Consider the following 26,008-nt stretch of genomic DNA (forward strand, 5'->3'; position numbering starts at 1 on the left):
TGGTCTCTCTGAGCAGCTTTGGTGAAAGAGGCACTAAATATGGTCGCCACAGCACTCACATTTGTCATGTTCATTTCTGGCCTTAATAGGCTGCCAGCCACAGGACCAACACATCAGCAGGTCTGCTGGCTCTGGCAGGGGAAGGCCGATGTCTACACTGGTCTAATTGGGTTGGGGAAGAAAGATGGAACAGTGGGTTGAGTGGGTGCTATGCTGCCCCAGCAGCTCTACCCACCTCCTATAAAGATACACCTGAAGTCAGAGGGCGACTGTATGCACTGGGGCTGGGGAAGCGAGGGCCACAGGCCCCTGTGTGGGAAGAAGCTAAAAGTAAGTCCAAACGATAATAGCCAAATTTGGGAACCTCAGTTTGTGGTGCTGGGAGAACAAATGCAGTGTAGGAAGATCAGATCAACATACTTTATTATTAAGTACCGAAGAGCCAGGCTCCACAGCAGAACACAGAGATGAAGGCGACAGTCCCATCCCTCGAAGGGCTTATGGTCTGTAGAAGACCAACTCACTTTCGGCTGATTACTCTATCATGGATTAAAGTAAAACATGGGAGGGGCTGGGGGTGGAGAGCAGTATCCTAGAGCTAGGTCTAATCCAGCCTGGAGGTGCCCGGGCCAGTCAGCCTATTGTAGAAAAAAGAAAAGGTACTCCAGGTGGGGAAGCAACAAGGGCGAAGGCACAGAGGTGAAGAACACCTGATGCTCATGGAGTCCCAAGAATTCAGGAGTAGGAGGGCAGGGAGGGGAAAGGCTGGGATGCAGAGGTGGCATGTCCTAGAGGGACCCGATGGAGGGTCATCACAGAAGAGGCCCAGCCGCAGTGTGGTGACAGTGTTAACCCCATCACTGCATCCTGGCTGAGGGCTGCAACCTAGAGCAGAGGTCTGTTTGAAGGTCGCAGCTCCTGGTACTCTAAGGTTTTGGCCATGAGGGGGTATTTGCTCCGGGAGGATTCAAGCCCAGGGAACCCTGGCCTCCCAGCTCCACCGACTGGTGAAGAGTCAGAGATGATATCGCCTACCCTCACCTGCAGGAGCTGTAAAACAGCCTCTGAGGGCTGCTTTCCTGTGCCTTCACGGATACTGTCCTGTAGGGGGCATGAGGGCAGGGACCCACAGCAGGTTGTTCCGCTGCTTCAGACAGGAAGCACAAAAAGGGCCAGCCAGTGGCACAGCACAGCCCAGCTCTCAGGTGTCCGTGTGTTGAGGGGCTGGGGGCGGCCATCTGAGTCAGCTACGGGGAAGGCAGGAGGCAGCGGATGAGCAGGTAGAGGAGGCTGGCAATGCCAGCCAGCCCTGTGAGCACGCCGAGCCGCAAGGGCAAGTACTCCAGGGAGCGCTCCAGCTTGGCGTGCAGGAGGATGACCTGGCGTTTGGTGATGCTCCACTCGCCCGAGTTATCCAAAACGTGGTGGGCCAAGTGGGCCTTATCCTTCAGGGGTAGCTGGGCCTCGATGCGGGCTTCTGCGTCCTTGCGGCTCAGCTTGTTCCTCTGCATCAGTCGCGCCAGCTGTGTGTCCCGGTCACTATGGACAGGACAAGGGAGCTGCTCTTGAGCACTGCAGGCCCCAGTCTGCCTCCCACCAGCAAAGGAGAGGGGCAGGATCTAGGCACTGACCATTCCTCGAATCCCAACCTCTCTGGGCTACTTAGGTCTCCAAGCCCAGGGAGAGAGGCTTGGGCAGCTCACTGGCTACCCCCACTCACCCCTCTTGGTGAGGTGCCTGGTGCTCTATGGGCTTCCTAAATCTCTCCATATAAGCAAGCAGGGGAAAGGGCGGCAGCAGCAGCTGTCTTCTGCCATTTGGGGTCTCTCTGCTTTGCCACGAGGCCAGAGTTTCCCCGGCTCCAAGATGGGAGGATTTGATCACGTGGAAGCAGCTCTACTCTGGATCCCTGGCTGGGTGACCTTTACTGAGAGGCCTGTGCCTGTAGGCTAAAGGCTTCCTGCAGTTGCCCTGGGGCCTGGGCCTGCTGCATCAAGAATAGCTTTCTGGGCCACCACAAAGACCCCTACCCTTGCCCCCCACCCTCGCACATCCAGAGCAGACTACAAAGAGATGGTGGCTGTGCTTGATGCCATTGATGATGGGGGAGGGGCAAACCCCGAGGCGTTTCAAGCAGGAGCAAGGACTTGGGCACTTGAGAACTGAATCCCTTCCGTCCTTAGACAGGACTAAACACTACAGGTAAAGCTCGACGTCAGTCTCCCAATTCCAAAGGAAATTCAAGTACCTCTTTCACCCACCCCGGCATCACCACTGGGTTCTTCCTCCTCTCTCAGCCAGGCAGTCCTCTAGAATGGGGGGGTCTCCAACACCCTCTGGTTCTATGGGCTACCCAAACCCCTCAATAGGAACAAGTTAGGGAGAAGGGCTGTTTCCTGCCATCTGGACTCTCTCTGCTTTGCCACTAGGCCTGAGTTTCCCCAGTTCTAAGATGGGAGGATTTGGTTATTGTAGTTTGGTCACCTCTTAGGGACTCTGGGAAACAGACCAAGGCCACACATACATGCAAGTGGCAGCTCACTCCTCCGTGGTAATGAGCTGCAAGAGGTCACTGATTTTCTTTTGTTCCAGGGGAATATGTGCTTCTGAGGTCATGGGACCAATCCCTGCTTGCCTGAGAACAAGGACTATATTCAACCTCAGCCAGGAAGACCACAAAAATTGGTGGCTGGGAAAATCTGGGTGAGTGGAGATGGCTCAGGGCCATCTGTGGGTACACATCCTTCCAAGGGCATAGCTAAGACTAGAGGGCCTCCTGGGATGTGGAGGCAGCATTCTTCAGCCCTTGGCTGGGGCTGAGAAATTGTCCCAACTGATCCTCTTCATGGCAGAGGAATTTTTACCCAAACACTCCACAATCGGCACACTTTTTAAAAAAACGTGAATATTCACACTTGGATATAATCAAACTTCGGTAAATGCCGCATATTATTTGAAATGTGCCAGCTTACCATTTAAAAGAATCCATGAGAGGACCCTTATTTTTATAAAGCATAGATCCCTTTTGTTAAGTGCAAATCACTCATTCCTATCTCTTTGGCATCTCTTAAGAGCCATGTACCCATATGTGCCCAAAGTGGGACATGCTGACACCCAGGATTCCGGTGAAATCTCCTCTGGCTGGTGGCCGGAGCTGAGGAGATCTCTTGGAGAGCAGCAGAATCTGCCAAACCCCATGTATCTGCCAGAAGCCACAGCCATCTCTGCTCTTGGCAAAGAGACCAACCTGAAAGGACAGCACAGGAAAAGAGGGAGGCAAGGGTGGGCGTGGAGTCAGCTGGTGAGGGCAGATATACCACGTGTTCCCACAGCTCATCACCAGTCCCTGTTCTGTTTCCTTACCTATTTTTTTTTTTTTTTGGCTCTCATGGTACAAAGTTCCAATTGTGGTATTCAGACTCCAAGGCAAAGAAGATTCCAGGTCTCATGAGATACACACTTAGCTTGATAGATTCAGACTGAGCTTTAAATAAGAGTCATGCTGGGGAGCAGGGGGTGGGGGGGCTGTTTCTGGGACACTGAGACTGCACTCCAGGCCCCACCTTCAGTGTGCTGGGGCCTGCCACACATTAGTCTCAAGAGCCACTATATGCCCGAATATCTGCAGAGCCAAGTGCTCACCTATGTGTCTGCTGTACTTGTGGGTGGCATCCGGAGTTTCCTGGAGGCAGGGCCACCTGTATCTACTCTCTCACCTCACTGGGACCGTGACTCATTTTCTCCGACAGTGTGATCCTCCTCTCTTCGCTAAACCTGGATTCTGGTTTGCTTCATGTCCTGGGGGATTCTGAGAACAAAGCTCTTTCCTTAGCTGGGCTCTGATAGCTCCTGCTATACAATTTTTTGTTTATAGGTGTTGCCAATGGATACTATTAGACAAATTCCTTAACTTCTGCCTTCAGTGTTCTTTTCTATAACTCAGAAGGCTCAACCCTTGCTCTGACCGCCTCATGCTAAAAGGTAAAGCAAGTCAAGTAATAAATGTGGGAGCTGTTTGGAAAGTTGAAAAGTGCTGTAGGAGGGAAAAAGGGATCTTTTGTTGTCTGCGACAACATGGTAGCCAGAGCAGGCTGCACATCTTGGCTGAAGTACCTCCAACAGTCAGCAGGAGGAGCCCTTCCCAAACACTGCAGAAGCCTGGGGGCCCAGCAAGAGTGCAGATAAAGGGTCTGCTTCCCCTACGCACTCCCAGGCGTATCTAGGTCTGGAACAGAGGTTGGTTTCTACAGGTTCTGGGCATTGCTGCCCAAACCCCTGTGCCTCCTAACCACCCCACAGGAAAAGGGCAAAGTGATGTAGGTTGTTGTCCAAGTCTGTGCCTGCTCTAGGGCTATCCTCCCAGCCTCAGTGGGGCTGGGCCATGCCACACACTCACCAGTATACCACCACTGTGTGCTTCATGTACTTGAGCAGCTTCTTGGTCTCAAACAGCAAGGGGATATCCAGAATCACGTAGCGGTATCCTGGGAGAGGGCAGGAAACCCACAAGTTCAATTCTGCAGGCACATGTTGAGGACTACGTGTGGGTGTGAGAAGAGAGATGCAGCCACCGGCTCCTACCACGGAGGGCTCCCCGGCAGTGGGGGAGGCCTCCCAAGGACAGACACACCCTGAATGCCAGCCAGTTCCAGTGCCAGAATGGAATGCAGCAGAAAATCATTTCTGGCTGGCAGATCAGGGAAGACTTGTAGAAGGGCTGCCATTTGGACTGGCCTTGAAAGTGGGCAGACTTCTGATACTTGAAAATGAGAGGGTGAAGGTGAGTGTTCCAGGAATGCGGAGCAGCAAAGCACAGGGGACAGCGAGGTGTCTACTGCTCTGGCTGATGGGAAGGCCTCAAGCAGGGTGTAGGCAGACTGAGAAGGTAGTCAGGGCAGGCACAGAGGAGTTTAACTTGATTCTGAACCAAGGAACTAGTATTTTTGAGCAGAGAAATGACACAGCCAGGGTTGCAGGAGACTGCGGGAGCTGTGAGCATAACTGGACCCTTTCTACCCTACTTCATCCACCTCTGCTCAACAAAAACAAAAGGATAGATTTTTCCCCAGTGAGCCGAGGTCCAAGCCAGGCCCCCTGCTGGAAGAGTGCCGCATGGCTGCGCAACCCAGTCGCACAGGAGGCAGGAGGGTCTTGTACGGAGGTAGTGTCAGCAGCCCAGAAAGGAAAGGGGCTGCTTCTGGGCTCAGCATCAGAGGCAGACCTCCAGTGAGGGTCTGTAGGGCCTGGTCTGGAGGTGGTGCAGGTGGTCAGGACTGATACCATGTAACCACTTCCCAGGGGGCAAAAGGCACTGACTAGACTTCCCGCTGGGAGCCAAAGCCAGTCAAAAGTGGCCCCCTCAGCCCCTGGGAGTGGGCATGTTCCCTGGGCTGCCTGCCCAGAAGCACCACAGGCTACACACACCTCCCCCTTTTACTTTAAGCCAGCAACAAGTGTGTGCATTTGGAAAAGCTGGCAGGAGTCCAGGGGAGCAATGAGGGTCAAGGACTGAGACTGCTTCTGCCCAGAGACCCCCGTGGCCTGGATGGGGCAGGGGACTGCACCCCTGGCCCGGATGATGGCCCACTCCAAACACTTTCAACCACAGAATGAACCCAACACATCACACCAGTTCCAGGGGTGTCTCAGGGAAAATGGCACTCAAGGTGAGCAGGAGATAAGCTAAGCCACGGGCGTCCTGTCCCCTAGGATCCGCTGCTCAGAAGGCCCAAGAGAAACCCTCAGTTGAATGAGGCGGTCAAGGGGGACATGGCTTGGTTTGCAGCCCTGCTTCCCCACTTCCCCACCATGTGACCTTGAGCCCAGTGAGACATTTCATCTGGATAAATGAGTAAAACAACACCTACCTCATGGGATGAAGGGAAGGCTTAGATGAGCCAGTGCAAACTCGTGCCAAGCACTCAGCACCCCCCACCAGCCCCTTGCTGAGTGCTGCCTAAATGATGAGGATTCTTACTATTGTTCCGAGGAGGAGGGAGGCCAGCAGCGCTGGCTCCCCCACCCCCCACCTCAGAGCAACAGCCAACACCACATCCTCTCCGGGCCTCTTATCTCCCTTTCCTGCTCCACTTCCATTGCCTCCTCTCCTGCACTGTCCTTTCTCCTCGGGTCCCTCTCGGGAGCTTGCGGCCAGCTCTTTGGTTCACCGGTAAAGGGCTATTCAGCTGTCACATCCCTCCTGCTTGATAAGCTCTGCAAACTATCCTGACTCTATTAAGACATCCGTCTGCCTACACAGAGACCTCCCCAACAGCTGGTGATCTTATCTGACGTTTGATTATACCAACTTTGACAGTTGTATTTGTTATACTCATCAGGGAAAAACTGGGACTGTGGAAGCCACAGCTGTCGTCCCCGTTTTTCACCTTATTGAGCTGAAAAGAGCTTTCTGGCTTTTATTTAAGTGGTGGTGATTGGGGGGGGGGGGAGGCTGGGTAGATGACACAGTGGGAGAGCTCTGGAGCGGGTGACATTATCCAATGCTTAATTTCAGAAGGGGAGAGCCACTGCCACATGCAGCCCTGCAGATGTACTTGTAACTGGCCTGGGAATGAAAGCAAAAGGGCAGGAATGAAAGGCAGAAGGCGCCACTCCTGGGTAGGGGGCAGGAGGGGATACTAGCACAAACAGAGGAGGCAGGACAAAGGCAGAGAGACCAGAGACCCTCCCAAGGGAGGGGGAGGCTGCGGCAAGGTGCTGAGATGGAGAGCCAGGCAGTCTGGCAGGGAGGACTCATTGAGCTAGCTCTAGCTATGGCTAGAGACCGGGGGCAGCAGGTTTGGGAAGGTTCTCCACTCTGTACATGAAAACTTAAGGCATGGGAGAAAGAGGGATTTGGCCAAGGTCACAGTGCCTATGGCTGAAGAGCACCTAGAAGGCTCCCCCATAGCTTCCAGGAAGGAAAGTCAAAGCATCATGACTGATCGTGGGGAAATAGGTGGCCAAGCCTTCAGCTCTGGAGCCCATGCTGGAGGCCATGTGTACTAAAGGCTGCAGGGGCCGCAGGCCAGCCTCTCACCGAATCCCACACCCAAAACCATCCTGAAGGGCAGGGCTTGGACCATGGTGTGGGGCTTTGAAAAGGCTGCTACCCCAAGAGCAATGTTCTTGTCAACTGACCAGAGATGCCTGCTTTTCCAACATGCTCCCCCCGTCAGTCTTGGCACACCCCTTGGCTATCCCAGGTGCCAGGTTAACTCTCATCTCTGAGTCCTGTCATTACCCTCCACTTGGAACGACTCCCCCACCTGCCCTGTCCATTCTGGTTCCTTCCCAACTTCCATCTAAACACTTACTTTCCCAAGCAGCTCAGCCAGAACCAAATCTGGCACTGATGGCAGTTACTATTCATGTAGTAACCGGCAGTCATGAACATGAACTCTTAGTTCTCCTGAGAGCTTTCAATGGTGGTGTTATTATCCTCACTACACAATGATGGAACAAGCTGACGAGTCGTATCACTCTACCAAGTCAGACAGCTAGAAACTTTGAAGGCCAGGACTTGAACTTGGGTGTTAGGACTCCATCATTCATCAGCACTCATTACTCCCATCCCCACTAGAAAAATCAATTACTTCCTGCGGATCACGGATCAAAAGCCCCATGTATCTTTTCTCATTAAATTGCCAACCACTTAGGAGTTGGAGACAAGGGCTTCTCTCCTCTGGGGCTGGTTTAGGGCTCTGCACTGGGAGGTGGGGATGCCCCAAAACAGCATGAACAGATCAGCCTGGATAACCAGCTGGGCCCACTCTGGCCAAACTTTCCGCAGAGGAGAGGGCCCTGGGTCTTACCCTGGAGAAAGTACTTGAAGATCTCCTTCATCATTTCCTTGTGGATCTCAGGGTGGGTGATGGTGTTGAGTAGCCGCCGCAGGTCAGGCTGGTTAAAGATCAGGTCCCCCAGGACCTTGCGATTGATGTCGCCACTCTCCAGCAACACCTCAGTGCCGAAAGCCTCCACGATGCGCCGGTGGGCAGGGTATCCCGGCTGGACCACTGCAGCAGGAGGAGGAGGCTGGCTCACTCTCCGGAGCCTCGAGGCCAGCCAGAGGAGAACCCCAAGTGACCAGAGGCAAAATAATGGGGGAACCCAAGGGGTGCTTTTTTCAGCTACGGCAAAATCCAAAGAGGGGAGAGAAAGCAGTGAGGGAGGAAAGCAGAGGGCACAGGCTCCCTTGTGGTGGAAATGGGGCAAAGCGAAGGAGAGGTGGGCAACTCCTAAGAATAGGAAGGGTAGTTAGAGAAGAGAGCAGAGAATCAGAGCAGGGCAGACAGGAAAGCCTTCCTCTCCACCTGGCCTTAGAGGGCATTTTAAAAAGGTGAGGCATGACGGGAAAAGGCAGCCCGGGAGCCGCTGCCTACCACGCCCGCCCCCGACTCACCATGCCGGGCAATGACGTCAACGTCAATCACCGCACAGCCCAGCTGCTGGAACACCTGGGTCACCGAGCTCTTGCCTGAGGCGATGCCCCCAGTCAGGCCCACCAGGAACATCTTGCCCAGGAAAGAGGGAGGCCAGTGAGACCACCAGCTAGGAGCTGGGAGTCACTGGAGAGCAAGGCAAGCTCAGCCGCCTGGGACAGAAGGACCTGCTGAGGAGACACGAGCAGGCCTCGTCAGGGCTGGGCCAAAACCAACAGGGCAGAGGAAGGCAAAAGGAGTGACAAAGGTAGAGCCTGGCCGGCCGTGGCGTCAGGCCCTAAGCTTGGGGGGCCCTGGGTCACCTGCAAACAGAAAATATCTTCAGGAAAAGCCTCCAGTATTCTTTCAAAAGCACTCACCTACCAGGTAAACTAACAGTATAAATCCAGCAGTCCACAGGCTGAGCACGCAAGAACAAGGTCAGGTGCTGTTAAGCAGCGGGTGCTTTCTAGAAGAGGCGGTTTGCCTGAAAGAGGATACGAATCGGCAGGAAGAGGTACTGTTCCCCTTTGGTGAACCCGCGGCACTCTTCAGATGCCCTCAGACTCCCGCCTTGGTGGCAAGTGCAGCCTCCACTTTCCAGTCTAGGACACTGACGCTGCTACCACCCAGGTGGGCCGCAGAAGACACCCCAAATAGGGCCCAGCATCGGGGCCCTCTTTTACCCAAAGCCCCTTCACCCAAGAAGGTCCGGGTTGCCCACCCACCCTGAGAAGCAGCACTAGGACCGCATGGTTGCTGGTCTAGTCTGAGATGGAATTCCCCTCCTCAACCAAGAAGTGGCCAGATGGGAAGCTCAGCAGCAAGCAGTGGCTCAGGCTTGGTGGCCACTAAGCCCAAAGGTTTAGAAATATATGGATTTTGCCAAGAAGGAATGTGATGACAGGCTGGGAAGGGTAACTTTGAGTTCAGTGGTGTCCCTAGAGGTTAGAAGAACAGAAGCAGACAGGGCTGATTCAAATCCCTGCTCCTCCACTTCCATGCTGTGTGACCTGGGGCAAGTCACTTACCTCTCTGAACCTCATACATACAATATGGACAAGAGAACCTGCCTCATAGGGCTGTAGTGAAGACTGAAGAAGAAAATGCATGCAAAGTCCTTGGTATACTGCCTAATGGTAACTGCCCAGTAAATGGAGGTGAGGTTGGCAACTTGGGGGTTTTACTGCAAGGCACAGAAAGAAACAAAAACAACTGTCACCAAGTCAGGTTCCCATTCTGCAACCTCAGACTGTCTCACAATAGACTCTGTAAAAAGTCATGTTGCATTTTCTGCAGTAAACAGGGCTATCCTCTCTTGGGCTTTTTTCCCAGGCTGGAAGAAATGCAATCGAAGCTTGGCTCTCTTCTCTCACCTTTCATTTGGTGTCAAATTACTTCTCCAGGATCTTGAAATCTGTCATACAACTATTTTTTGGTTTAATAGCAGATTTCCTGTATTAATTACACTTTGCTTGAGCTCATGCTGAACTGTGTGTGCCTCCCGTGAAGACACATCATGAGGACACTCCAAATAACGGGGCAATAGCTGCTTGGATGTGCCTGAGTGGGTGGGGGCCAGACGGTTTAACCTGCCTAGGTTCATTCGACCCAGAGAAGCCAGATGCGGGGAGAGGAAAATATTATCATCCAATGGAGAGGCCTAACTAAACTACTTCTCCCTAGTTTCTCTGAAACTGGAGTGACCCCCAGGTGGTCTCCCTCTAGCTTACAAAAAAGGAGAGTTAAGAATAGGGTTCAGGGAAGTGGATGTGGCTCAAGCAATTGGGCTCCTGCCTCCCACACAGGAGGTCCCTGGTGCCTCCTAAAGAAGACAGCGAGCTGGCGTGATGGGCAGGCAAGGGAAGCTGACACAACAAGAGACACAAGTGAAACATAATGAGAGACACAACAAGGCAGGGAGCGAGGGTGGCTCAAGCGATTAAGTGCCTCCCTCCCACATCGGGGGTCACAGGTTCAGTTCCCGGTTCCTCCTAAGGAAACAGGATGAAGAGACACAGCATGTGTAAACAATGAGTAGGTGGGGGAGAAATACATAAAGTAAATCTTTATATATACATACACCAGATATTATTTAAAATTAAAAAAAAAATAAAAAGAATAGGTTTCAGGCATCCAGAAAAAAAAGAAAAGTTAATCCACTTAGTCAAAGTTCTGAAATGGAGAACCTATCACAGTGTTTTCAGTCCCCACTCTGTACCTTTGTACCTCTGTCCTAAAGCAACAGGAATCTGCTTCTTTTTCAGGAAAGGGAGTGACTTGAGAACAAGCCAGGGCCTAGGGAAGGGGCAAGGGCCAGTTCTCCACAGGACACTGACCCCTTATCATTGAATGCAAGCCACTGTTGCCTGGTCACCCAATGTTGCCAAGCACAGCCACAGGCCATGCACAAATGCCACCCCCTGCCCCTGAACTGCTAAATCAGATGTGTCCAGGTAGTTCTGCTGTGTAGCAGGGTTTGGGATTGATTTATACCCTTCATTTGCAGCTGTGGAGAATGAAGAACAGGGAGGAGAAAGGACCTGCCAGGGCCCAGCCTGGGTGGAATTGGGGCTCCTGGCACCTAGTGCAGCCCCTGCCTTTACTGCACTCAGAAAAGAGGAAATGAATTTGCCTTGAGATTAAACGAGCCAGAATGCAGAAGGATGAATATGTCTGTAGGCAAGTCAATTCAGAGCTAAAGAGATCTCTGATGATCATTCTATTGCTTTCCTCCTGCAGAATGGGAGGAGGGGACTTGTGGACAGTAACAGGCACAGATAGAAATTCTAGGCTCTAATGAATATCTTCCCTTCCCGGTGCCTTGGATTACCATCTGTGGAGACAGACCAACAGCTGCTTGGCCTCCGTCAAGAAGGCCAAAGGGATGCTGGAGCACAGGCCTGGGGAGGCTCTGCGCCCCTGGCTTAAAGAAGTTGGACAAATAACAGCTGTTCCTATCCACTGAGTCTCTCCATAATTCATTCCTTCACTAACCAGTGACTGCGCGCCTCTGTGCTCTGCAGCACAGCTCAGGAAGGTTGGAGAACAGGCAATAATAGATGAAACCAGCTGAGAATAGAGCACTGACAGGTGAGCCTGAGTGGTCCCATGGCACTCACTCGGCCCCAGAGCAGGTGTGGAGGGTGCCTTCCCACTCTCACAGCTGCTCACCAGCTGCCGGGGGAGGGAGCTGTAGCAAGCAAGAGCTCAGAGTTTGCACAAGGCTTACCAAGGAGGAAATGGAGACTTAGGTTTCAGGCTGCCTCTAAGTCCCATCTAGACCTTTCCAGCAGCTCCTCCCCTGGCACCCATGGAGAAGTGACCACTTTTGATAACCTGTGATTGTGACCCTCTTCCAGCTCTGGTTCAAACGTCATCTTTCTCCAGAATCTGCTCCACTCACCCTTCATTCCACTGCCACATCGCTGAGGCAGCGGGTACTTCACAGCAGTTCCTAAACCTGGCTATGCTCTCAACTCCCTGTGAAACGTGAGAAAAGGCACAGATGCCCGGGTTCTGTGTCAGCAGGGCACAAGAAGCACTGCTAAAATGGCAGGCTGTGGACAGGAGTTGAGAGGTCTGGGTTCCAGTCTCAACTCTTGACGTAAGATGGTGGCCCGCAGCATACCTCCTGGCCAGCCTGACCCACTGTTCTAAGTGCTCCTAGTGAGAAAGGGCTGATCCCTGAATGCCTTCCCCTCCGAGCCTGGAAGACGAGGCGGCTGGACTTCCAGTGCAGAGAGCCTCAGCTCCAGGGGAGGCTCTGAGTCAGGGCTTTCTTCCACCCCCTCGTGGTTCAGCACTCTTCGCAGCAGTCAGTAAAGGCTCACCTAGTGAACCAAAGAATGACGGCTGGTGGCCCAGGAATCTTCCTCAATACCAAAGGCAGTTCACAGAGCTGGCTTGGCTGGAGGGGCAAGAACACTGAGTCCCAAAATAACAGAGAAGAAGCTGGATTCTGGAAGTAATCACAGGCAAAGGAGTCATCAGGCAAAGCGGGAGCCATTCAATCCTTTCTTTTCTCTCGTTCTCCATGTCAATGGAAAGCCAATGGTAGAAAGAAAAGTAAGGACTTCTGAGTCAGAGAGTGGAGAGTGGTGTCTGCATCCCAAATCTGCTCTGACCTCTAAGTTCTCCTTAGCCTGAGCTTCCCTATCTGTAAGATGAGGATCAACTGCTGTGACCCATAAACAGTGGGCCCCTCTCAAAGAGTTTCTGCAAACCACCTTTCAGCTCCTACTTCTTGTGCTCCTGTGGCTCCGAGAAGACCAAGGAAATATACTCAGGGGAGAAGTCTCTCTTCTGGAGTGGCCTGAGACAGTGTTTCTCTTAGGGAAAAATGAAAGTGGGCTGCTGTTCAGGCCACCAACTTCCCCACGTGGTCTGCCTGAGCTCTAAATCGCCTGGGCCCACCCTGCTAATCTAAGCCACCAGCACTCTGTACCCTGCTAATCTAAGCCACCAGCAGTAGCCTCTGACCTGACCCTCCCATCCCTGCCTTGCTTTTCCCCAAGTGTTTCTCCACATGGCAGTCAGAGGCATGGCTGAATGTGAACATCTGATCACGTCATTCCTCTGCCTTCCCCCTCCTAGCTCCTCAGGGGCCTCCAGGCCCAGTGTGACCAGCCCGCTGCCGGCTCCTCCATCTCTGCAGTCACTCCTTGCCAGGTCCATGCTCATTATACTGGCCTTCCTTCTGCCACTGAACAGACAGGCTCTTTCCTTCCTCAAAGCCTCCGGGTATGCTGTTCCCTCTGCCCAGAACACTCCTCCTGACTCACTCTTCATTTGCTCTCTTATTCATCCCTTCAGCTAGCCAGACACCAGGCACTGCTCAAAACCACAGTCCCTACGCTAACAAAAGAGACTTTAGTCTAGGAGGTAGAGTGGGGAGGAGGGAGCTAAGAAAACTCACAATGCGTGTGTGGTGGTGAAGTACTGTGAAGGAAAATGAGGCGGGTAAGAGGATCAGGAGTGACAAGGTGTTGTTTTAGATGAGGGGCCAGGAGGGCTCTCTGGGCAAGGACCTGACAGTGGCGAAGAAGCAAGCCACAGCTTCTCTTCAGAGAGGCCCTGTCCACCCTGCGAAAACAAATCAGGTCCCTGAGATCTCTTACCACTAGATTACTCTCCCTCCCTTGTACCCATCCTGGTTCGTACTTTTGTCTTTTTTTTTTAAAGGAGGTACCAGGGATTGAAAACAGAGCCTTGAACGTGCGAGGAAGGCGCTCATCCTCTGAGCTACACCCGCTCCAGTTTGTGTGACTATTTTTAATTGCTAGATACAAGAAGCTCCATGAGGCCCAGGGCCATGTCCACTTTACACCTCTGGGTCATGTCAGGCACATATTCTGGCTGTCACTTACAAACACTATCAAGTCACTTAACCTCTCTGTGCCTCAGTGTCCTCTTCTGTAAAATGGAGCTAATGGCATCTACTTTTCTGAGTTGCTGAAAAGTAAATGAGTGAATACATGTAACCTGCTTAGAATAGTGCCTAGCATACACTAAGCACTCAATCAATGTTCCCTTTTTGTACCAGAGACAATGTTTGATATTTAGAGAATGAATGACTGGATGATTCCCTAAGCAGGCTGAGATGTCAGTCCAGGAGAGAGGAAGGGCAACGCTGGGGTCACAATCTCCTGTCATCTGCATCCCAGCCTGCTCCTTTTCCATTAGAGCATGCTGCCAGCTGCTAGTAAATGTCCCCTGGAAAAAAAAAAAAGAACACCCAATGGGTTGAACAACAAGGGATTGTTATTTGAATGGACTTCTCTCTCCCTGACCTTGGGAGAGCTTAGGCTTTAAGCTGGAAGCCAGTTCTGTTGCTTCATATCTCCTCTCAATAGCTCCAAACCTGCTGTACAGAGGCCAGGACCAGTCTCCCTCATTAGCTTGCACCTTCCTTTCCTCCTTTCGCAGCCTCTCAGGCTCTCGCACTGGGCATGCCTGGCCGGCCAGACGCTTCTCCTTTGAATTGCTTTCCAAAGGGGATGCATCTATTTTGCTCCAATGATCAATATAATCATTCAAGAAAACAAGTCATTCCCTGCCATGGGACCCAATTATTTTCTTGCAGAACCAGTGGTTGCAAATTATACTGTTTTCAGTGAACTATGAAGTGCTATTTTTACATATGGTTTCTCCAATACTAATCTTTCATTATTGGTGAGAGGTTGCTGTTTAAGCCTAAGAGTCCAAGTTTCCTCCCTCTGGCTTGGTCTATTAAGTCACCGTCTCCTCCAAGCTGCCAATTTCCACCCCAACACCAAGAGAAGGGAGGGTAAGGTCTCTCTCCTCTACTTGCACATTTTCAAGCACAAACATCACTCCAGGGAGCTTATTTGGGTGGGTGGGGAGATTGTTTGGACTGGACTATCCTGCTGGAATTTATTCAGAAAAAAGGATCACAGGGAAAGCCAACTCCCTGTGGCACCTGTAATATAGTACAGAGTCCATGGGCATTGGAGTCAGAGTTTGGATCTCAGCTCTGTCCCTTAACCAATGGCCTTGGGTGCTTTACTTCAGCATTCTGAGCTTCTGTTTCCTAGAGGGCCAATGGGTCTAATGACTATTCAGAGAGGGGCTCTCTCAGAACTAAATGAGGTGACGTAAGTCACACCACCTCAACCTCCTAAACTCAGTGTGTGCCACATCAGTCACTGTGGTCTACCCCGTTTCTATAAAAGGTACTTCCATCCTTCTGGTAGCTCAGCCCAAAAACCTCAGTGTCCTCCTGGCTCTTCAGCCAGCCCACCAGTGTACCCTGCCAGTTCTACCTCCCGCTTTCACAGCCAAGCCAGATACCCCCCGGTCCACGCACCACTGCAGGATGACTGCAGTCACCTTCTAAATGATTTCCCTGCCACCACCTTTGCTCACTGACAGTCGATTAGCAACACAAAAGCCAGTGTGGTCCTTTAAAAATGCCAGCCCTCTGCTCAAAACTCTCCAGTGGCTTCCATCTCACTCCAAATCACCTGGGGGTCCTACAAGGGCTTCTGGATAGATGAAGGCTGTATCCTCCAGAAGTATCATCTGTCACTCTCTCCCTCAATCACACCCCCGCAACACTGGCCTCCTTGCTGCTCCAGGACCATGCTGGGCACACGCCCACCTCAGCCTGTGGACATGCTGTTCCTGCCTCATGGAAAGCTCTGCCCCCAGGGTGTCCTATGGCTCACTCCATTCTCTGCCTAATGGTCCCTTATCAGAGAGACTGCCCCTGCTTATATAAAATCGCACCCCACTTCACTGTATTGTTTCATTTTTCTTCACAGCACGTACCAACTTATCACCATCTGACACATTATATATCTATATGTTATCTGCCTTCACTTCAAGAATCTGGGCACTGCTGCATCCAGGTGCCTAAAACAGGGCTGCCAAGTACAAGGTCCTAAAAAATACATAAAACATCCAACAAAATGTCTAGCTCATGAGAAGCAGGAGCTTGACATGAACTATTGTTTTTATAAAATAAGGACGTCTCTTCCAGAGAACCTACTATGAGAATTATAAAACCTTTTCTATATCATTTCCCAACCCCACATTCCTGGACTGACAGTATCTTGGGCTCACAGATAAGGAAACTAAAGAAGAAAGTGTCTAGAAAGGTGAGTTTCTGAGCCAACTGGAATAGAGCATAAAAGCAGCCACCATTTGAGTACTTTCCATACACCAGGGACATGATGTCCCTGATCCTATCTGATCAGTACAATGACTGAATGAAATGAATTCTTTGATTAATTCCCATTGTGAAGGTGAGGGAATGGAAGAAAAGGTTAGATATTTGCCCACAAGGTAGTTCAGGTGGGGTTTACACTGAGGAAGGGGAATCCCTGGAGGAAGGCATGAAGATTTTCCAAGGGGCACAAAGGCAGTTTATAAGGGGAAGAAATTCCCACTCAATTTCTACAGCTTCTCCCCTGCTAAACAGACCTGTCTGGAAATATGCCTGAAGGATCCCTTCTTAGCTCTCTCTGAAACTCATTCACTTCTGATGCTTCAAAGAAAGGCATAACTACCCACCCATCCCAAATCTTACATTGTCCCACAGTGTGAAAAACCCTGGGCACCACAAAGGACCAGTTTAAAATATCAGCATCCATGCTGAGAATGTGCCTAAAACAGGGCTGTTGAGTACAAGGTCCTCAAAAATTACCTGTTGAATGAATACATAAAAAATCTAGCAAAATGTCTAGCTGTCCATGTAGCAAATCCTTTTCCTGAGTCAGGTGGTTTCCAAACCTTTGCCTTCAACAAAGTTAAGGAGGACCTAAAAGAAATGTCAAATTAATAATCCTTGAATAATATATCACTATATTTTTTGGACCCATTCGTTCAGGTGTTCAAAGAATTAAGTGACACTGTCGCAACAAAAGTTTCTATTCACATGTACTTATTTATATGTAAACCTTTTCAATGTTTATATCCATGAAAATAGATTAAAAATAGCAGTTTCATTCTAACAAATATATGTGGGTGGATGAAAGGAAGAAAAAGCTCCAACCAATGTAAGAGAAGCATTTCCAAATGTTTAATAATTACCAAAATTGTGATATATTTATGCTGTTTTGATTGTGTATTTAATAACTGTAATAACTCATTCCAAAAGAAAATGCTTAACACTATGATCACTATGCAATTTTTAAAATATTTAAATTTTAATCTTTGTACATATTTTTGTTGTGGGGAAGTAGGATAATAAACCAAAGATTTTCAAGCATAAAATCTATTATACTAGAAAAAACTTCTGTAGAGGAAATCAAATGAAAATATGAGTTCAAGGAGAGAAAGTGTAAAATATTGACTTACATAAAAACTAGTTTGTGTATTTTTTCCCAAAGGATGATGAAACAAATCAAATCACTATGGTAGATTCCATTACACGCATTTAAATGAGTGATATAAATTTTATTTTAAAATGTCAACATTTTACAATTAATCAGAAATCCTATCTTTTCCAACTATTGAAACTTTTGGAGAAAAAAATTTTGCTGTCAAGCTAAAAGTGGGTGTGGGTAAGTTTTCAAAATAAAGCTAAGCTCACTGCTTGCTTGCCTTCAGTTATCAGCCCTAAACTTTTCTTCTAAGGCTCTGAAGCCCTTGAAATATGACCCAGGAGAACAGATTTCAAGGTGGACAGAAGAGGATTTAGTGGGAATTTTAGTTAGGGCCCTGCTAAGTCAAAACCACTTCATCCAACCAGTCCAGTTTCGATGCATCAGCCAAATCTCTCTCTAGCAATTGACCCATTTCTCCAGTCCCATGGCTGCACCCCCCCTCCCCGTCCCACCAAGTCAATCTTATTCAAGTAAAACCCCCAACAAAACAAAAACAAACATTTAAAACATAAAACAAATTCAAAGGATCTATATATCTTTTTTTTTTTTTTAAGATAAAAGATAAACCCACAAATTCAAAGGCTTCTATTTCCTCTTAGAGTTGGGACTTGTTAAAAATCAGTCGGGTGAAAATTTCCTAAGCAAAATCAACCCCAGGGATGGCAAACGCCTCCATTCGGGAAGCTGGACAAGGAAGAAAAGCAGGTGGTCTGGCCGCCCCTGTTATTGGTGGATGCGTGGGAGCTCCCCGCGGTTACCCAGGAAAGGGAAGCCGAGAAGCGGGATCTGGAAAGCGGAGATAAGCACCGCTCAGCAAAACACTTCACACTCGCCCACCGAAATAGGTACCGTCAATCCCATTTCTCAGATGAGCAATCTGAGGGTCGCAAAGCTACCCTAGGTCACAACTAGAGGTGGAAGAGGATAGACCAAAGTCCAACCACAAGTTCTAAAGTGCAGTGACCGACAATGGACTCGAATTTGGGTTTGAATTCTGAGTTTCCGCGTCTTCCGGCTGTGAGCCTTGGTCAGTTGTAAAATAGGGATAACACCTTGCTTTGTAGGATTGCTGTGAAGACCGTGAGCCTTGCATGCAAGGCGTTTGACCCACGGCCCGCTGCACAAAACGCGCTCAATAAATTGCAGCCAAAGCTTCGGTGGGCCTCGAGTGTGGTTCTATGTACCCGCATTCAGCCCAGGCGCGGGAGGGGAACGCACGGCGCCCCAGCGTCCCAGTAGCCCAGCCAGAGCCCGCCTCTGCCGGCCCGCACCCACCCGCCCGCGCGGCGCGCTACGTACCCGGGGCCTCTGACCCAGCCAAAGCCGCAGCCACTCGCCCAATCTCGGCAGCGCTTACTGACAGGCCCCGGCGGGCGAGGCGGGGCCTCGGGGGCGCGCTCCCGCGGACCGGACGTTCGGTCAGCGGAAGGGGTGTGGTCATCCCGATGGGCGGGGGGGCGTGGCCCGGCGTCGCGCGGGCCAGGGGACTGGTTTAGTCCTTCACTTCTGCCATGGTATTTCCACGCTAGCGAAGAACCCAGAGAAACTTGAGTTCAACGCGGGCTTAGCTACTCACTCGCTGTGCAGCCTCTGGCATTAGAAACGACAGGTGCAGTAATTAACTGAGCGCTTTCCACCCGCCAGGCTAGGTCCTGTATTGAGCACTCTGTAGGCATCATCTCATTTAAACCTCCCAGTTCTTTAGATGGATGCTGTCATCATCCCCATTTCACACGAGACAACTGATGCTTAGAGGTTAATCAGTTTGCCCTCTCATACAAATCATTTGACAGCAAAGCGCTGTCCCATACAAGTCCAGCAAGTCACTTAGCCTTCCATCCTATCTCCTCTCATAAAGTGGGGATGATCGCAACTGTGCAGTGTTGTTGAATTAGAAATACATAAAAAACCTAATGGTTCCTCACCTACAGTGGGTGATCTTTAATTAACTCCTACCCTGCCTCTCAGCTGCCTCTTCCTAAACCTTATCTCTGCTCTCTGCTTCCTTTAAGGTAAGCATCCTGACTCTCTTCACCACTGTAACCCGAGTACCTAAACAGTTCCTGACATAGTAGGGACTCAATACATTGAAGAATGAAGGAATTTAACTTCTCTGACCAACCAGTCCCTGCAATCTTTCTCCATGCTCCAACAGCACTGACTACCATGACCCAATAAAGTAGGATTGCATTTCATGATCGAAGGGCCATTTGGTCCAAATACCCTTCCAGTGTTTGAATCCCTCCACGCCATCTCTGCCATCTCTACTTTGACACATGTCCAGTGTCAGGGAACTCACTGCCTCTCTTGGCAGCTTCATGCTGCCTTTGGAGTCCAGTCTTGGCAGTTAGAAAGGTCTTCCTTAGATAACCTCTCTGCTACTTCTATTCCTATGGGTCATACAGAACAAATCTAATCTCTAGACTATAGAACCTGATCTCATGGCCAAGTCCCTATCCTCCTCCACTCCTTCCTCAACCTAAACAATTTACAGATAACCTAGCTCTGTGATTCTTAGCCTTTATCCTACTCCTGACACGTCACAGGGATACCCAGACTCCCGTCAGTAACCATGGCTGGCCATGGCAGTGATGTTGAGGATCTTGCTGGGGTAGATTGTTAGAAAATCTTTGCAGATGATTCTGTTTTTCCCGGGGTAGATCTTGTCTTTTTCAATTGGTATCCTGAGGTCCAATCTGACAATAGCTGGTGAATCTCTGCTCTGAGGCAACCCCTGAGGAAAAGCTGAAGCTTCACTTGAGCAGTATCAAGGGTTTTCTCAGGCCCAAAACATATCCTACATTATTTAGGACAGCAATAAGATTTTTTAAAAAGATTTTTTATTTCTCCCTACCCCCTTGTTTTCTTGCACTTACTGTGTCTGTGCATCTTCCTTGTTTCTTTAGGAGGCATCAGGAGCCAAACCTGGGACCTCCGGTGTGGCAGGGAGGCACCTGATTGCTTGAGCTGCCTCTGTTCCCTGATTTTTTGTGTCTCTCTTTATGTTATTCCTCCCTGTGTCTCTTGTTGTGCCATCTTGCTGCATCAGCTTGCTCTCTTCTTTAGGAGGCACTGGGAACCTCTGCTCCTTTTGTTGCTTCTCTATGTTTTTTCTTCTTGTGTCTCTTGTGTCAGCTTGCTGCGCCTGCCCATTGCACCAGCTCACTGTCTTCTTTAGGAGGCTCTGGGATCCAAACCAGGGACCTCCCATGTGGTAGGTGGGAGCTAAGTCACTTGAGCCACATCCACTTCCCAGCAGTAATAAACTTTGAGCCAGCTCTAGTTGCTTATAAGATCTCACTTTGTACCAACAACATCCTGCATCTCAGTCACCTCTGTACCCTTAACGTCTAGCATGATGCCTGGAATATAGTGGTGTTCAAGTTTGTTTGTTTGTTTTTAATTTATTTTATTCCCCCCCTCCCCATTGTTTTGTGCTTGCTATCTGCTGTCTATGTCTGTTTGTTGTGTGCTTATCTTCTTTTTAGGAAGTATCAAGAAATGAACCCAGGACTGGCCATGTGGTAGGTGGATGCCCAACTGCTTGAGCCACACCCACTTCCCCAAGTTTTGTTATATTAACACCCCCTGAATCCATTAGAGATTACTCCCTTGACTCCTGGGTCTTTAACTCTGGTTCTTAAGATGAAATTTATTTTCTGTATGTTTATTTAACATAAATATTAATATGCATACTAACCTCACAAATATCATTAATATTTATCCTTTATTACAAAACTTCAAACAAAAAAACTCCCATAGATCCTCACCAGCTGGGAGATAAAGTCCAAACTTCTTAGCCTGAAATTCAAGCCTTCTGTGACCTGGCCTCTCCAAAGATTATGTCCCACCAAACGTATATTCTCCCCATCTTGGAAAAAGGGAAGGAGGAAGGTAATTTGGTTATTGCATCATGCTTTGTGTTAAACCTCCCAGGTTCAAGTAGGAACTCCACACTAAATAGCAGTGAAACTTTGGACAAATCATTGACCTTCCTTGTAAAATGGGAATAGCACCTGCCCTGTTCACCACACAGGGTCATGGTAGGGATCAAACAAGATAGTTTGTGAGTGCATTTTGTGAGCCTCAAAGCATTGTACAAATACAAGGGGTCACTATATTGCATGTGTTCCTGCCTCTGCCCTCTTGCTTGTTAAGTTTCCCCACCCAAAGGCCTTATCCTTCTTTCTCACAATTCACTCACTCATTAATTGATTAATTCAATAAATATTGAGGGCCTACTGTGTGCTGACCTAATGAATACAGAGGTGATAAAATCCACCCTTGTGGTAAACAAAATGTGGTATGTTCATATGATGGAAAATTGTTCTGCCTTGAAAAGAAGTGCTGTGCTGGAACATGCTGCCGTGTGGGTGAACCTTGAAGACATGATGTTAGTGAAACAAGACAGACATGAAAAGGAAAACATTGTGTGATTCCTATTCTGTGAAGTAGGTAGAGCTGTGTAGAGAGAGGGCAGAGGGAGAAGGGAATGGGAATTACTGCTTTTTAAAAGGACAGGAGTTTGAGATGCTGCAGATAGGTAGTGGTTCCAGCTATACAATGTTGCGGTGTACCGAAATGTCACTGAATCATTCACTGAAGAATAATTAAAATGATCTTTAGGTTCAGTTTATTTTACCACAAATAAAAGTAAGTTTGTGCATATAGTTACAAAAAAACAAAAACAAAAACAAAAAAAAAAACCACTCTTGTCTCTGCCCTCATAGAACTTAAGGTCCTTTGAGGGAAAACTGTAGCCAAATGATCACACAAACAAAAGGAGAATGGCAGCAGTGATCCTGGTTCAAGAGAGGGGGTCCACTGAACCCCAAAAGCTTTGTAATGGCCTAAGTAACCTCCAAGGCCACATTCAAAGTCTGCTTTCTTCAGAAAGCCTTTTCTAAAAATGCTGCCCAGAGATCTGCACTCCCTCCATCTCCACTTTTATTATCTCTCTGGCTCCTTTGCCATTTAATCACACACAGTCAGGTCTTGTTATTTTATTGTCAAGTATGCCTAATCTTCCTGATTTCACTGTAAGTGTCTTCTGGGCAGAGAATGCCTGGCACATTCTTTTTTTTTTAGATTTTATTCCCCCCCCCGCCTCCATTGTTTACGCTCACTGTCTGTTCTCTGTGTCTGTTCACTGTGTGCTCGTCTTCTTTTTTTAGGAGGCATCGGGAACCAAACCTGGGACCTCTCACGTGGAAAGACGATGTCTAATCGCTTCAGCCACCTCTGCTCCCTGCTTATAGTGTCTCTCATTGTTTTACCTCATTGTATCTCTTTGTTGCATCATCTTCTTGCATCAGCCCATCGTGTTAGTTCACTGTCTTGCTCATCTTCTTCAGGAGGTACCAGGAACAAAACCTGGGACCTCCCATGTGGTAGGCGGGCACCCAAATCTTAGTCAAATCCACTTCCCCACATTCTTTCTTAAATCCCACAGCCCTGAGCAGAAGGCTGGGACCTAACTGCTCCAGACTTACCGGTTGAATGAGTGAACATGGATTGAGATCACAGGGGCCATGTATCAGAAAGGAAGGGTGCTTGAAGGTGAGCTCCAGGGGAGAAAGGAAGCTCCTCAAGACCTTCTCCCCAACCCTTACTTCACAATTGAGCCCATTAGCCCTGTTTTTAGGAGGGGAAAACCCCTCTTCCCTAGTTTAGCCAGGGTGCTGCCAGTGCTCCAACAGAAACTTGATTATCTCTCTCCTCAGTTAAAATCCCTTCAATGGCTCCCAAGAGTCTTCAGAATAAAACCAATTCCTCAGCATGGCATCAACATCTCTTCCTGGTCTGACCCTTGCCTAACTCTCCAGTCTCCACTTTCAAAATGCTTTTATATGCTAAGCTCCAGTAACATTCTTGTTGCAATCTCAAAAGCATCCCACTCTTAGGCAGCTGGACTTTCACACCTTCTGTGTCCAGCCTCATTTGTCTGCTTCCTCTATGGAAATTCAGCTCAGCTGTCGCTTCCTTCAGGATGGCCTTCCCCAGGTTAAGGAGCCCTCCTCCAGGCTCCCACCACCCTGTGTTCCCTGCTCTTTTTTTTATTTTTAAGATTTATTTCTCCCCACCCCCTCATTGTTTGCACTTGCTGTGACTTGTCTTCTTCCTTCTTTTTTTAAAATTTGTCTTTTTTAAAAAAGTTAAATAGATCAGATAAAATCTTCCTTGTTTCTTTAGAACACACCTGGGACCTCCGATGTGGAAGGGAGGCACCTAATTGCTTGAGCCACCTCTGTTCCCTGCTTTGTTGTGTCTCTTTTTTTTATTGTATTTTATTTTATTTTATTTTTTTAAAGATTTATTTATTTATTTAATTTCCCCCCCTCCCCTGGTTGTCTGTTCTTGGTGTCTATTTGCTGCGTCTTGTTTCTTTGTCCGCTTCTGTTGTCGTCAGCAGCACGGGAAGTGTGGGCGGCGCCATTCCTGGGCAGGCTGCTCTTTCTTTTCGCGCTGGGCGGCTTTCCTCACGGGCGCACTCCTTGCGCGTGGGGCTCCCCCACGCAGGGGACACCCTTGCGTGGCACGGCACTCCTTGCGCGCATCAGCGCTGCTGCATGGCCAGCTCCACACGGGTCAAGGAGGCCCGGGGTTTGAACCGCGGACCTCTCATATGGTAGACGGACGCCCTAACCACTGGGCCAAAGTCCGTTTCCCTGTTGTGTCTCTTATGTCATATTATTGCATCAGCTTACCACACCTACCTGTTGTGCCAGCTTACTATCTTGCTTGTCTTTTTTAGGAGGCACAAGATACCTCCATTCTCTGCTTTTTGTGTCTCTCATTATGTTTTTTCTTCTTTGTCTTGTTGTGTCATCTTCTTATGTCAGCTCACCATGCCTGCCCGTCACATCAGCTTGCTGTCTTCTTTAGGAGACACTGGGAACTGAACCACGTACCTCCCATATGATAGGTGGGAGCTCAGTCATCTAAGCCATATCCACCTCCCTGTTCCCTGCTCTTTTATGGTGTTATATTGTAATTGTCAGTCCATGTGCTTACCAAATCCTGGATTAAACCCAGGGCAGGGACAGTATGGTTTTACTCCTGATCCTCCAGTTCCTGCCATAGAGCCTGAAACGTCATGAGTACTCTAAAGTGTTGAATAAATGAACCACAACCTGGCTCAAGCCTTCCTAGAAACACAGAAAGAAAGCGGATCTCTGATATGCCAAAGTGCAGCAACAGTCTTGATCTGTGATGGACATCAGGGAAAGTTTTTCTTTGGTTATCATAAAAGTAATGCTGCCTTGACAGTGGATGTGGCTCAAGCAATCGGCCACCCACCTCCTGCATGGGAGGTCCTGGGTTTGGTTCCTGGTGCCTCCTAAAGAAAATGAGCAGACAGATGAGGAAGCCGTCTCGGGGGGATAAAAGTAAAAAAAAAAAAGTAATGCTGACTTCCTGAGAAGAGAAATAATTGAGTATTGACTCTGTCCCCAGACACTGTACTAAGTGTCCTCCATGCAGTGTCTCATTTTTTTTTAAGATTTATTTATTTAATTCCACCCCCTCCCCCGGTTGTCTGTTCTCTGTGTCTATTTGCTGCGTCTTGTGTCTTTGTCTGCTTCTGTTGTCGTCAACAGCATGGGAAGTGTGGGCGGCGCCATTCCTGGGCAGGCTGCACTTTCTTTCGCGCTGGGCGGCTCTCCTTACGGGGCGCACTCCTTGCGCGTGGGGCTTCCCTACGCGGAGGACACCCCTGGGTGGCACAGCACTCCTTGCGCGCATCAGCACTGCGCATGGGCCAGCTCCACACGGATCAAGGAGGCCCGGGGTTTGAACTGCGGACCTCCCATGTGGTAGACGGACACCCTAACCACTGGGCCAAGTCCGTTTCCCCAGTGTCTCATTTTAGAGACGAGGACATTGAGGCTCAGAGATGTTAAGTAACTTACCTAACATTTCTCGCTATGTCAGGGGCAGAAACAGGATTTATTTGTTAATTTATTTAAAGATTTATTTTTTTTTATCTCTCCCTTCCCTCCCCCCAGTTGTCTACTCTCTCTGTCCATTCGCTGTGTGTTCTTCTGTGTCTGCTTGTATTCTTGTCAGTGGCACCCAGAATCTGTGTCTTTTTGTTGCATCATCTTGCTGTGTCAGCTCTCTGTGTGTGCGGTGCCATTCCTGAGCAGGCTGTGCTTTTCTCGTGTGGGGCAGCTCTCCTTACAGGGTGCGCTCCTTGCATGTGGGGCTCCCCTCCACGGGGGATACCCCTGCATGGCACAGCATTCCTTGCACGCATCAGCACTGCACATGGGCCAGCTCACCATATGGCTCAGGAGGCCCTGGGTTTGAACCCTGGACCTCCCATGTGGTAGATGGACACTCTATCAGTTGAGCCAAATCCACTTCCCAGAACCAGGAAACCAGGTAGTAGGTATCATACACATATATATATATATATAGCATCTCCTACCTGACAGAGGATTGACCTTGTCCCTGTCCCTCCCTCCTCAGGCTTCCCTCCCTGTAATTCTCTGGAAGGAGGCCAAGCTTTGCCTGCTATAACCTTGAACACCTGGGAAGTGGATTTGGCTCAACTGATAGGGTGTCTGCCTACCACATGGGAGGTCCAGGGTTCAAACCCAGGGCCTCCTGACCCATGTGGTGAGCTGGCCCACATGCAGTGCTGATTTGTGCAAGAAGTGCCATGGCGCATAGGGGTGTTCCCTGTGTAGGGGAGCCCCACATGCAAGGAGTGCACCCCGTAAGGAGAGC

At 49.4% G+C, this 26,008-nt stretch overlaps 1 protein-coding gene across 7 annotated transcripts; it reads right to left on the minus strand.

Moving 5' to 3' along the window:
- Positions 1 to 406: 406 nt before the first annotated feature.
- Positions 407 to 18,672, minus strand: DCAKD (dephospho-CoA kinase domain containing). 7 transcript variants are annotated; one of them, XM_004458728.5, is made up of 7 exons: positions 18,575 to 18,668; positions 16,594 to 16,707; positions 8,405 to 8,614; positions 7,815 to 8,018; positions 4,397 to 4,484; positions 3,083 to 3,247; positions 407 to 1,539 (listed from the first exon to the last, which is right to left on the minus strand). In XM_004458728.5, exons 3-7 carry the CDS (start codon positions 8,514 to 8,516, stop codon positions 1,248 to 1,250), a joined length of 861 nt encoding a protein of 286 aa, XP_004458785.1. In that variant the 5' UTR covers positions 8,517 to 8,614; positions 16,594 to 16,707; positions 18,575 to 18,668; the 3' UTR covers positions 407 to 1,247. The 7 variants fall into 7 exon arrangements, with proteins under 7 accessions (XP_004458785.1, XP_004458787.1, XP_004458784.1 ...); XM_004458730.3 differs by lacking the exon at positions 16,594 to 16,707 and having other exon boundaries at positions 8,405 to 8,516; positions 18,575 to 18,672; XM_004458727.3 differs by lacking the exon at positions 16,594 to 16,707 and having other exon boundaries at positions 8,405 to 8,611; positions 18,575 to 18,672.
- Between the last annotated feature and the right edge of the window lie 7,336 nt (positions 18,673 to 26,008).

This window comes from Dasypus novemcinctus, chromosome 21, assembly GCF_030445035.2.
Source record: "Dasypus novemcinctus isolate mDasNov1 chromosome 21, mDasNov1.1.hap2, whole genome shotgun sequence".
Classification (NCBI taxonomy): Eukaryota; Metazoa; Chordata; class Mammalia; order Cingulata; family Dasypodidae; genus Dasypus; species Dasypus novemcinctus.